The sequence below is a fragment of the Ostrinia nubilalis genome, chromosome 30 (assembly GCF_963855985.1).
Source record: "Ostrinia nubilalis chromosome 30, ilOstNubi1.1, whole genome shotgun sequence".
Lineage (NCBI taxonomy): Eukaryota > Metazoa > Arthropoda > Insecta > Lepidoptera > Crambidae > Ostrinia > Ostrinia nubilalis.
Genome location: NC_087117.1, coordinates 5,743,492 through 5,756,992, shown reverse-complemented (window position 1 = coordinate 5,756,992; position 13,501 = coordinate 5,743,492). Strand labels below are relative to the sequence as shown.

The 13,501-nt window shown below is 35.7% G+C and overlaps 2 protein-coding genes across 3 annotated transcripts in view; both read right to left on the bottom strand.

The window, feature by feature from the left end:
* Positions 1-7,302: 7,302 nt before the first annotated feature.
* On the bottom strand, positions 7,303-11,199 carry LOC135085943 (probable serine/threonine-protein kinase kinX). Its single transcript, XM_063980726.1, has one exon. It carries the CDS (start codon positions 11,197-11,199, stop codon positions 7,303-7,305), a length of 3,897 nt encoding a protein of 1,298 aa, XP_063836796.1.
* A 1,084-nt stretch (positions 11,200-12,283) lies between these two features.
* Positions 12,284-13,501, bottom strand: part of LOC135086170 (uncharacterized) — a 29,078-nt gene continuing 27,860 nt past the window's right edge. For both annotated transcript variants that reach the window (XM_063980974.1, XM_063980975.1), the window contains exon 5: positions 12,284-12,659. In XM_063980974.1, coding sequence (XP_063837044.1) covers positions 12,514-12,659 — 146 coding nt within the window. In that variant the 3' untranslated portion in view covers positions 12,284-12,513. The remainder of the gene's footprint in view (positions 12,660-13,501) is intronic.

Genomic DNA, 13,501 nt, shown 5'->3' with positions numbered 1-13,501 from the left:
CACACTGACAAAATTCAGCGCACCTCACCGCTAATCCACGCTAAATTCTATGAAGATGACCTACTCATTTGTATTTTTTACCCTGGCACTAGCCTCACAGTCGCCCAAGCAAATAAATACGTGGTTCAAGTTATGTGAAAGTGTGACTTACCCAGGTATATTAGCAGATTATGTTATAAAACTTAAATAGGTACTAGCAGCCGCCCGCGACTTCGTACGCGTGGATCCCGTTTTACCCCTTTGGGATTGAATTTTGCAAAATCCCGTCTTAGTGAGCAACTACGTTCTAAAAGGAACCCCCATGCAAAATTTGAGACTCCTAGCACTTGTAGTTTCTGAGATTTCGTGATGAGTGAGTGTCTCCTTTCACTTTTCTAAATATAAATTATGTATAACTTAAAGGACATAGTGATCTATCAACGCACATCCCAAACCGCTCTGGACAGATCGGGCTGAAATTTGGCATGCAGGTAGATGTTATGATGTAGGCATCCGCTAAGAAAGGATTTTACGAAAGTCCACCCCTAAGGGGGTAAAACGAGATCCACGCGTACTAAGTCGCGGGCGGCCGCTAGTATAGATATAAAGATAGATTAATTAATACCTGTCAAGATCCGGACTTCATAGAGAGAGAAACCATATTGCACATCGTCCCTTACATGCTTCGATTAATGATCAATGCACCGACCTCTTTAGTTTAGGGCACTGACCTTTGAAATGGTGTTTCTTCCAATGCTTAAACACACAGACCTTCTTTGCGGCTTCAAAGTCGCATAGAGCACAACCGTACCACACCTCGCTGTGAAAATTGTCTTTGTGCGCTTGGAACAGTTCTTTACTGTGAGACGAGAACGGACAATACTTGCACTTTCTCGTCTGCTCTTCAGTTTCCTTATAATGGTTCGCAATTTCCCCCAAATTCTTGCCACGGAACGCGCAATCCTTGCAGCGGTAAGCGTTATATTTTTTATGTATATGTCACCGGAAAATAACAAGACTCGTAAGTTGATCAATTTTCTAGGTAGTTGATCAACTCTCGGAAAATAATAAACGGCATTTGAAATGTACTATTTAACGTACGTATTTTAGTAAGTTGACAAAGGCAAGGTGCACGTTGATTGGTTAAAAGACTCCCGCCACCCGGCCGCCGCCATTACCGGTTTAAACGTAAACAAATATATCTAGTCCGTACTTGTTTTTCTTTATTTACAGTAGCAAAATTAGCAATAATTGTTGTTTTGTTTGGTAATAATTCTCATTATAATGCGTGATTCTATTTATGATGAGTGAAATGGAGTCTGTAGTGGTAGAAATAAACGAACAATCAGTGAGCAATACTAGTTTTGTCGAATGAGAACTAGTGTCCGACCGAAACTAGTTTTACGACCGAAACCGAAACCGAAAACGAATTTCGGCAACGGTGTCTATTTCGGCCGAAACCGAAACCGAAACCGAAACTTCCTTACAAGGCTCATATTTTGAGGGAAAAAGAAAGAAAACGTTATTATAATCAGTCAGACTTTATTGTTTTCTCACATAGATTTCACTTTAAATTACAAAGTTACTATAGTTCATTCAACTTATGATGGTGATTTAGACAGATAAAACGTTTCGTTTTATGATTCTAACTTTCTACGAATAAAAATATTGAGTTGTAAAAAACAATTACTTTTGTGTGTTTTCATCCTTCCAAAATATCAATCACTAATCTTTCTCATTTAACCTAAACAAGAATTCCTAATTATTTATTAGTTTATTATTTAGAAAAAATTGTGAAAAAATATTAAATGAATTGCTTCTGCGTTAGTCGGAACTTTTGCTCATAGGGATGGGACATAAACAATCGCAATAAATCAGTAATCGACATGGTGGTCATCTTACCATCGAATCACGATTATTATCTCAGGCAGGTCAAAGCTAAGTCAGTACGTGTGCGTTTGCCTTTGATGACGGTTTTGTTTTATGCGATTTCTCCACGTATTGTTTGTTATTGATATTTTGATGTTTTATTGAATTAAATGCATATATTTAATTCTTTGTGATTTATTTTGTACCACTAAGAATATTCACGTTTATTCCATTTCCACATAGTTCAAATTCATAGATATAATTTTGATCAAGATTAAAAATCAAACAAATAAAAGGCGATTAGATTTCTATGGAAAATATTCTCGATTCTAAAAAATATCGATTAGGTTTATAAGGAGCGCCTCACTAAATAGAACTGTCATAATCACCATCTTACGCTGAATGGACTATAATATCACAATCACAATAGGTATAAGTCGTAGAGACCTGAAACTTGGAGGATGTGTTCTTTGTATGATGTAAGCATCTGATAAGAAAGGATGTTCCAAAATTCTACCCTTAAGGAGGTAAAAAGGGGGGCAAAGTTTATATGGGATAACGAGATTCCTTCGTCCAATCTATGTACAGTCGCGGAATGAAAAGGTTCGTCACCTTAGTGTCGGTTTTCGCTTGCACTAGGTACTGTAAGAGTCAAACCTGCCAACATAACAGTGCAAGAAACAGTGCTGCTAACATTTAAATAAATATGACGTTTGCTAACGAATAAGGTTTTGCTTGTTTATTTTTCTATCCCATCAGTGCAATGCAATGATGACATTGACCAATTGACAATAGTTTTTTTTATTTTATAAGAAATAATAATGGCAGGTTGAACCAACAAGAAGGTTTTAGTTTATCAATCATAATAATCTTCTTGACAAGATAAATCGTCAAACAACTTTGATCTGAATAATTTTGAACTTTACTGACGAACAGTTAAAGATTATTTTCTCTAACTCGAGATTATTCTGTAACATAGTTTCAAAAAGTAATATGTGCTCGCGATTCGTTGAAGGAATCAATTTGAAAACTGACGAACCTTTTCATTCCGTGACTGTACTTCAAATTTTGCATAAACATTCCTATAACAGAATTAATGGAAGACGTGTTTCGTATTTTAGTGAAATTTTAGTGAAACTATGTATTTTTAGTGAAACTATGTTAAAAAGGGGTAGAAAGTTATTTTGATGGTGATTTACTTTAAAGTTGATATTAATTACTCAATAGTGCATTTTTTTTGACACACATGTCACGTTAAATATTATTACTCTAGGGGCCTCCACGTAAGCTGGTTTTAGTGTCACGTGGACTGTCCAGCCAGACTGAAACCAGATTTAGCCTCGGAGCGGGTGCCCGCTGCGTGCGCTCGCCCTTGAGGTAGCGGGAGTAGTCTTGAGGAAAAGCTGCTTCTCCAAGCAAACAAACAAGCGAGCGAATCACGACATTGGCTCTGATCGGATTCATTCACTCATTCAACGAGCCGAACATGACCGATAACAGCGCGGAAACTCCCGAATGCACATTCGGTTTCGGTCGTAGTTTCGGCAAGTTTGCCGCCGAAAACGAAACTAAACCGAAACTCGTGTTTTTACCGAAACTCAACCGAAAACGAAACCGAACATTCGGTCGGACATAGAGATGGGTAAGTGCTAATAATCCGATTAATAGCAATTGGCTAGTAACGGATTAAAAGCAGTTATTAGCCATTAATAGCCAATAATAGCCGATTTCAGATGGTAACCCTGCTATTAATGTTATACTAATGATTAAACATATCCCTTCATAGTTTACAAATTTAGCACTTGAAATTTGGAAGGGACGTAGCTTAGGTACCGTAGAGGTGCATTAAGAAAGGAATACCCGAAATTCCCACGGGCACGGGAATTAGCGGGAAAATCCTTTTGTATGAAAAATCTAAACCGCTTAAATTAGACGCTTGAAATTGGGCATGCAGGTACCTTAGTAAACTTAAAGCTTAGTTACAAGAGGATATTGCACAATTCCCACGGGAACGGGAGTAAGCGGGAAAAAAACATTTGTATGAAAAAATCTAAACCACGTAAGATAGACGCTTGAAATTTGGCATGCAGGTACCTTAGTAAAGTCAAAGCTTAGTTACAAGAGGATATTGCAAAATTCCCACGGGAACGGGAGTTAGCGGGAAAAAACATTTGTATGAAAAAATCTAAACCACGTAAGATAGACGCTTGAAATTTGGCATGCAGGTACCTTAGTAAACTCAAAGCTTAGTTACAAGAGGATATTGCAAAATTCCCACGGGAACGGGAGTTAGCGGGAAAAAACACATGTATGAAAAAATCTAAACCGCGTAAGATAGATGTAGGGGCTAAAACGGGATCCACGCGTACGAAATCGCGGGCGGCCGCTAGTCTAAATATATAAAAGGAGAAAATGACTGACTTAGTGACATATCAACGCACAGCCTAAACGGCTAAACGTATGTACTTGAAATTTGGAAGGGACGTAGCTTAGGTACCGTAGAGGTGCACTAAGAAAGGAATTCCCGAAATTCCTACGGGAACGGGAATTAGCGGGAAAATCCTTTGGTATGAAAAATCTAAACCGCTTAAGTTAGACGCTTGAAATTTGGCATGCAGGTACCTTAGTAAACTTAAAGCTTAATTACAACAGGATATTGCAAAATTCCAACGGGAACGGGAATCAGCGGGAAAAAACATTTGTATGAAAAATCAAAACCGCGTAAGACAGACGCTTGAAATTTGGCATGTAGGTACCTTAGTAAACTGAAAGCTTAGTTTCAACAAGGAATTCCCGAAATTCCCACGGGAACGGGAATTATCGGGAAAATCCTTTTGTATGAGAAATCTAAACCGCCTAAGTTAGACGCTTGAAATTTGGCATGCAGGTACCTTAGTAAACTTAAAGCTTAATTACAACAGGATATTGCAAAATTCCCACGGGAACCGGAGTTAGCGGGAAAAAACATTTGTATGAAAAATCTAAACCGCGTAAGATAGATGAAGGGGGTAAAACGGGATCCACGCGTACGAAGTCGCGGGCGGCCGCTAGTACAGCATGAGTCTTGAGAAAGTGCACATATGAAAATAGGCGGAACTACTAAACCTATTTTTATCGATAAAAAAAGTCAAAAAATATCTGAGTTTTTATTATTTATTGACATTTTCTGGGTATTTTATGTATTTTTTTAGTATCGCCTGTTATTAAGCACTAGCGGCCGCCCGCGACTTCGTACGCGTGGATCCCGTTTTACCCCCTTCATCTATCTTACGCGGTTTAGATTTTTTCATACAAATGTTTTTTCCTAACTCCCGTTCCCGTGGGAATTTTGGAAAATCCTGTTGTAACTAAGCTTTAAGTTTACTAAGGTACCTGCATGCCAAATTTCAAGCGTCTAACTTAAGCGGTTTAGATTTTTCATACAAAAGGATTTTCCCGCTAATTCCCGTTCTCGTGGGAATTTCGGGAATTCCTTGTTGTAACTAAGCTTTCAGTTTACTAAGGTATCTACATGCCAAATTTCAAGCGTGTAACTTAAGCGGTTTACTTTTTTCATACAAAAGGATTTTCCAGCTAATTCCCAATACCGTGGGAATTTCGGGAATTCCTTGTTGTAACTAAGCTTTAAGTTTACTAATGTACCTACATGCCAAATTTCAAGCGTCTAACTTAAGCGGTTTAGATTTTTCATACAAAAGGATTTTCCCGCTAATTCCCGTTCCCTTGGGAATTTTGGTAATTCCTTTCTTAGTGCACCTCTACGGTATTTAAGCTACGTCCCTTACAAATTTCAAGTGCCTACGTTTAGCCGTTTAGGCTGTGCGTTGAGTGTCACTAAGTCAGTCAGTTTCTGCTTTTTTATATTTAGATTCTTTTTTAACTACAATGTCTTTTATATAAATTACATTGATGTTTTTTAAAATTTTAGTTATTTTTTGTTTCTTTGAGTAATATTTGATTTTAATATTGATTTGATTTTAAAGGTGGAAGAAAAAACGTAAGAAACTATTAATAGCAGGGTTACTAGCCAATGGATGGCTAATAATGGCTATTAATAGATAATAATCAGTTATTATCCAAACTAGCTGGCTACAAACCCATCTCTAGTCGGACACTAATGAGAACACTTTGATGCAGAGTTACAAAAGTACTACAGTGGGCTAAGTACAGTTTATTTTCTGTACTTAGCCCACTGATTGTACTGACTGATTAAACTGATTATAATACTTATTATGAATATAACTTACAATCATAAAACTCTGAGCTCCAATATATTTTTTTAGACATTTTTCATTTACTTAACCTAATATAGCATAGACGAACTTGAATATCCCTATCTCTAAAATATAAATATTAAAACAAAATATCTAAGTGTTTGTAACTCTATGAATAAACACTTGCTAAATGCTTATAATTAATGCTATCGACCAATCAGAGAAAAGTGTATTAAGTGACGGATAATAGCGTACCGTCAAATAGTACTCTGGGCAACGATTGGCCCATTTGTGGATGATTTTACTTGAAGCAATATAGTAAATTATTAAATTACGGCTAGGTACCGTAAGTTGACCAATTAGCTAAAATTCAATGCGTTAAATAGTACATTTCAACTGCCGTTTATTATTTTCCGAGAGTTGATCAACTACCTAGAAAATTGATCAACTTACGAGTCTTGTTATTTTCCGGTGACATATAGATATATGACAGCGCAGACTTCGGATGTTGGTTGTGTAGTAGCTGCAATAGGGACATCTGTATTCTCTTTTGTTATTATCATTTATTTTCCAGACCCAATGGAATTCTTCGTGCCGTTCGAAGAAATCCTCTTTTGTGGCGGTGTACGTGCATTGTGAACATTTCAGAAAAGGTGGTATTGGATTTCTCTTCCTTTTCTTTGGGGCTGTGGCTTTAATAATGTTTGGGGCTTTATTGGGTACTGCAGCAATTGGCGCCAACACCACTTTTACAGGCGTTGATTTTCTGTAACAGTTCATGTAAGAAAAACATTGAACCATAGCAGTAAGTAGATAGTGGTCTAAGATTTGAATTGATGAGAATTAAGAAAGTTTCAATGACAAACTAATACCTAAAAAAAAAAAAATATCAAGACATTCCGTGACCTTAAAAACATGAGATATTTTTAACTTTTAAAGCATCATAAATCTTCTAAATGAAAACTGGGACTGTTAAATAATTTTATTTTAGCTCTTTAGCTATGATAGCTTGTTAAGACTTCTAAAGCCCGGTCGCCGAGCACGTAGAATTTCGTCCAATGACCCCAAGCTACGCGCGACAGCAATATAATTACGCGCGAGCGATAAGGTTGGGTAGCTTGGGGTCATTGGACGAAATTCTACGTGCTCGACGACCGGACTATAGCTAGGGCAACAGAGCTAAAAGCATGTGTTATCTTTTCCAATATTATAAATTATATGAAGAGGTAAAGTTTGCTACTTACATCAAAATTGAGTCATTAGTTGATGGTACAGTCAAAAGAATGAATTGGCTTTCTTCAAGTGAGAAGTTCACAAAATCTTTGTTAGCAGTTGTCAGCACAGTGTTGTTTGCAGCTGGCTGTGGCTCATTATTTTGGTCAGCTATAGTTTGTTCCATATGTTGTTGTTCCATATTTTGGTCGGCATCAGATTGCACATTATGTAGTTGGACAGAAAAAGGCTGTTCATTATTATTTTCTTCAGCAATAGGTTGTTCCTCATAATTTTGTTCAGCAATAGGTTGTTCTTTATAATTTTGGTCAGCAATATGTTGTTCCTTATAATTTTGGTCAGCAATATGTTGTTTCTTGTAATTTTGTTCAGCAAGAGGTAGTTCCTCATAATTTTGTTCAGCAATAGGTTGTTCCTTATAATTTTGGTCAGCAATATGTTGTTCCTTATAATTTTGGTCAGCAATATGTTGTTCCTTATAATTTTGGTCAGCAATATGTTGTTTCTTATAATTTTGGTCAGCAATAGGTTGTTTCTCATATTTTTTGCCAGTATTAGGCTGTTTATGATGTGATTCCTCATATTGATTAGCTATAGGTTGCTCATAATTTTGCTCAGAAATAGGCTGTTCATTGGATTGTTGGTCATAATATTGGTCAGGCAAAGTTTGTTCATCATTTACTTGCTCATAATTTTGATCAGCAACAGGTTGTTCATTATTTTGGTCAGCTATAAGTTGTACATTATGTGCTTCCTCATAATATTCAGCAATTGGTTGTTCATTATATTGATCAGGAATAGTTCGTTGGTCATAATTTTCGTCATCAGTAGGTTGTTCATCATATTCTTGCTCATAACGGTCACCAACAGGTTGGTCATTATGTGCTTCTTCATAATGGTCAGCTACAGGTTGTTCACTATGTTGTTGATCATAAAATTGGTCCGCAGTAGGCTGTTCATCATAATTTTCGTCAGTTACAGGTTGCTCAACATATTTTTGTTCATAATTTTGGCCAACAATATGTTGCTCATAATCTTGATCATCAATAAATTGTTCATTTGGTTGTTGCTCATAATATTGTTCAGGCGAAGGTTGTTCATCATAAACTTGCTTATAATTTTCGCCAGCAATAGGTTGTTTAACATGTTCTTGCTCATAATTTTGGTCAACAATATATTGTGGCTCATAATCTTGGTCAGAAACAGGTTTCTCATCATATTCTTGTTCATATTGATCAGCAGTACCTTGGTCAACATGTTGTTGCTCGTAATTTCGGTCAGTTATAGGTTTTTCATCATTTTGGTCAACCATAGACTGTTCATCATGTGCTTCCTCATAATATTCAGCAATTGGTTGTTCATTATATTGATCAGGAATAGTTCGTTGGTCATAATTTTCGTCAGCAGTAGATTGTTCATCATATTCTTGCACATAACATTCATCAACAGGTTGGTCAATATGTGCTTCTTCATAATGGTCAGCAAAAGATTGTCCATCACATTCTTCTACATCATTTTGGTCAGCTACAGGTTGTTCACTATGTTGTTGATCATAAAATTGGTCCGCAGTAGGCTGTTCATCATAATTTTCATCAGTTACAGGTTGCTCAACATATTTTTGTTCATAATTTTGGCCAACAATATGTTGCTCATAATCTTGGTCATCAATACGTTGTTCATTTGGTTGTTGCTCATAATATTGTTCAGGCGAAGGTTGTTCATCATAAACTTGCTTATAATTTTCGCCAGCAATAGGTTGTTTAACATGTTCTTGCTCATAATTTTGGTCAACAATATGTTGTGGCTCATAATCTTGGCCAGAAACAATTTTCCCATCATATTCTTGTTCATATTGATCATTAGTAGCTTGGTCAACATGTTGTTGATCGTAATTTCGGTCAGACATAGGTTCTTCATCATTTTGGTCAGCTATAGGATGTTCATGATTTGCTTCCTCATAATATTCAGCAACAGGTTGTGCATGATATTGATCAGGAATAGTTTGTTGTTCATAATTTTCGTCAGCAATGGGTTGTTCATTATATTCTAGCTGATAATGGTCAGCAATAGGTTGTTTATTATACTGTTGATCATAATCTTGGTCGACTATAGGTTCTTCATCATATTCTTGTACATAATTTTGGCCAGCTACAGGTTGTTCACTATGTTGTTGATCATAATATTGATCCGCAATAGGCTGTTGCTCATAACTTTCATCAGCTATAGATTGTTCTTCGTATACTTGCTCATAGTTTTGATCAGCAATATGTTGTTGTTCATAATATTGGTCTGCAATAGGCTGTTGCTCATAATTTTCTTCAGTTATAGGTTGTTTAACATATTCTTGTTCATAATTTTGTTCAACAATATGCTGCTCGTAATTTGGGTCAGCAATAAGTTTTTCATTTGGTTGTTGCTCAAAATTTTTATTATATTCTTGTTCATATTGATCAGCACTAGCTTGTTCAATATGTTGTTGCTCGTAATTTCGATCAGACATAGGTTGTTTATCATTTTGGTCAGCTATAGGCTGTTCATCTTGTATTTCTTCATAATAGTCAGCAACCGGTTGTTCAAAATATTGGTCAGGGATTGGTTGTTCATAATTTTCGTTAGCAATAGATTGTTCATCATTATCTAGCTCATAATCGTCAGCTATTGCTTGTTCAATATATTCTTGCTCATAATTTTCATCAACTATAGGTAGTTTATCATATTCTTGCTCATTATAGTCAGCAATATGTTGTTTATCATATGCTTTTGCATAATAGTCAGCAACAGGTTGTTCATAATGTTGATCAGGAATAGATTGTTGTTCAAAATTTTCGTCAGTAAAAGGTTGTTCATCACATTCTCGCTCATAATGGTCAGCAATTGGTTGTTCAATATATTCTTGCTCATAATTATCATCATCTATAGGTTGTTCATAATATTCTTGCTCATTACGGTCACCAACATGTTGGTCATTATGTGCTTCTTCATAACTGTCAGCTTTTGGTGGTTTATCATACACTTGCTTATAGTTTTGATCAACAATAGGTTGGACATCATAATATTCTTGTTCATAATTTTGGTTAGCAATAGGTGGTTCATTGTGTTTTTGCTCATAATATTGGTTTACAATAGGTTGTTGCTCATAATTTTCGTCAGTTTTGGGTTCTTCCACATATTCTAGTTCATAATTTTGTTCAGTAATAGGTTGTTCATCATATTCTTGCTCATATTGATCAACACTAGCTTGTTCAATATGTCCTTGCTCGGAATTTTGGTCAGCAATAGTTTGTTCAGCATGTTCTTGCTCAAAATATTGGCCATCAATTGGTTGCTCATAATTTTCAGCAATAAGTTTTTTATTTGGTTCTTGCTCATAATTTTGGTCAGCTATAACTTGTTCATCATATTCATGTTCATAATTTTGGCCAGCAACAGGTTGTTCACCATATTCTTTTTCATATTGAGCAGCACTAGCTTGGTCAATATGATCTTGCACGTAATTTCGGTCAGCTATAATTTGTTCATTACGTTCTTGCTCGTAATGGTCAGCTATAACTTGTTCATTATATTCTTGTTCATAATTTTGGTCAACAATAGCTTGTTCATAATGTTGTTGCTCGCAATCCTCATACCTTGGGCCAGCAATATGTTGTTTCTCATCAAAATTTTGGTCAGGCATATGTTGTTCATCATACACTTGGTCAGAAAAAGTTATTTCTCTAAGTTGTTTTTCATAATATTGGTCAGCAATAGTTTGTTCATAAAAATCCTCAGCTGCTTGTGGCTCATAAACATTTTTAGCTGTCTGTGGATTACTATGATAGTTCTGTAACTCATAATCAATATTAGAAGTCACAAGTCCCAAATCTTCTTTAGAAACTCTGCCTATTTCAACTTCTATGTCATACATCTTAAACTCCTCGATTTTATAACGAAAACTTTTTATATTTACACTATACAAACAGAACAGTAAATAAAGCAATAAATTAACTAAATAATCATGAATTTCATTCATAAAATTATATTTTTCGGTAATATTTTTTCGTCGACTTTATTATTATGCAACTGTCAATGTCATTTTTTTAACGTTCCATTCGACAAAGTCGGAGTCGATTTCCACTGACTTGATTCGAATCCGAAAAATATTTTGTATGAGCGATATACGTGGAAATACTGTTTGAAATCAACATTTTTGAATACTCTCTTGGTGTTAAACTTTGTCATTCCAATATTTATCTCGGATGAATTTAACATCAGCGGTGTTGCTATGCTAATGAAATTCTACTATTTTAGTAGATTCTTGTTAAAAAATGTTCCAAGACGTCAAATAAAACAAACTCAAGTCATACGAACAGTTTATTACAAAAAACAACATTTATACACTAGAAGCTCTTTTAAGAGTAACTTAGTCCATAATATTTTAGTTATTCTATTAAATAAAAATACAATTAATATTACTTAATTATATCAAACGATTGGTTTTCTTAAGTTAAATTAATTTTTTAATTACATATTATACTTACAACACAGTAATTTGCACCCCGTCTTTTTATAAAAATCTCGTAATATCAGTCATTCTACAGTAAATCTAGCATTCTATTGCGATCATCAACAAACATTAATCACATAATATTAGAATAATTTTAACTTAGTTTAATACTTTTTAAATAAATTGTTACTTAGCGTCAGTAACAATATTGCTGTCTCCATTTAACTTAATATTAATAAAAAAAATGTAAACGTCCCGAACTTCGCGAAGGGACATAATAAGTTAAATAAAAAAGGAAAAGAAATAACCCAATAACATTTCAAAAAGCTGCAGACATGAATTTAATAAAATAGATAACTTGAGACTAGGTGTCACAACACCAAGAACATTCAATGGTTTATTAATAATATCCACCAAAGTTTTTAATTTAACAAAAAATTAATATTTTTTGTTAAATTAAAAACTTTGGTTAATACTTAGGGCTCTTTCTCCCTGTCGTTGTGTGAACACATTTTTGTGTTTGAATTTCGGGATTGTGCAAAAAACCTGCAAAAACTGGATATCTCCGTGAGAACTTAAGTATCTACTAACAAAACTCGATTGTCAACTATAGTATACACCTAATAAATAAATAAATAAATAAATAAATAAAGAACAAGCCCTTATGTGCTTTTAATAAATTGTGTTTAGGTTAAATTTAACTAAAACTTCTTCAGAAGGATAAGGGAATCAGTTCTAGGCCACTGATGCCATTTTGGCAGCGGCGGCCGCGGCCGCGGCGGCTGCCTTCTTTTTGACAGCGAGCGCTGTCCGCTGTTTCGCTTGGATCTTCGCCTTTTGGCTCTTCGACAATTTTCGCTTCTTGTTCGCTTCGTTTACGGCTGCAAAAGAAGATAAATGCTATTATTGGCAACATGAAGAATAGATTTCTCATTCATTATAGGTCACGGCAGTAGGACGAACGTCTAGAGTGGTGGACCGACGACCTCATGGAGGTAGCAGGAAGGCGCTGGATGCAGGCCGCTACCAACCGGGCGATGTGGAAATCATTGGGGGAGGCCTATGTTCAGCAGTGGACGTCCTGTGGCTGAAATGATGATGATGACTCCCCATGCTGGTCAGACGGGTTGGGGAGGCCTGATGGGGGCATAATTATTCCGTCGGCTTAGTTCTTTAGATTCTCACAATAAATTTATAACACTGCGTGGAAATTTTATTTTCATATTGCATGTTTCGTACAAATGCAAAATATTTCAAAGTCAAACACATTACCTTGTTTACATAATAAACTTGTATCATTAACCGTTAGCAATTTCAAACAGTTTCAAAAATAACACTGAAGAAAGCTAGTTTCTTTTTTGAGTGAAAAAATCTACACTTTTTTTCAAGACATTCATAATGGAAATAGACTCGGTAAGATCGCTTTCATTAGGAGGACCTACATGATAAAGCCCGGTCTGTGAGCACGTAGAAAGTCCAATGACCCCAAGCTACCCATCCTTATCGCTCGCGCGTAATTATATTGCTGTCGCGACTGTGCGCCCGCAGTGAGTGTGAGGGCGCGACGGACGATAAGGATGGGTAGCTTGGGGTCATTGTACAAAATTCTACGTGCTCGCAGACCAGACTATAGCTTTTTTTTCTTCTTGATACCATAGGATGCGAGGTCCTTTAGGTACTTAAATTTGATACTTGACTGAGCGTGATGTCACATGATATGTGC

Bases quoted from the DNA above. Each gene is read 5' to 3' on its own strand.
- LOC135085943 (XM_063980726.1), bottom strand. From the start codon at position 11,199: ATGTATGACATAGAAGTTGAAATAGGCAGAGTTTCTAAAGAAGATTTG.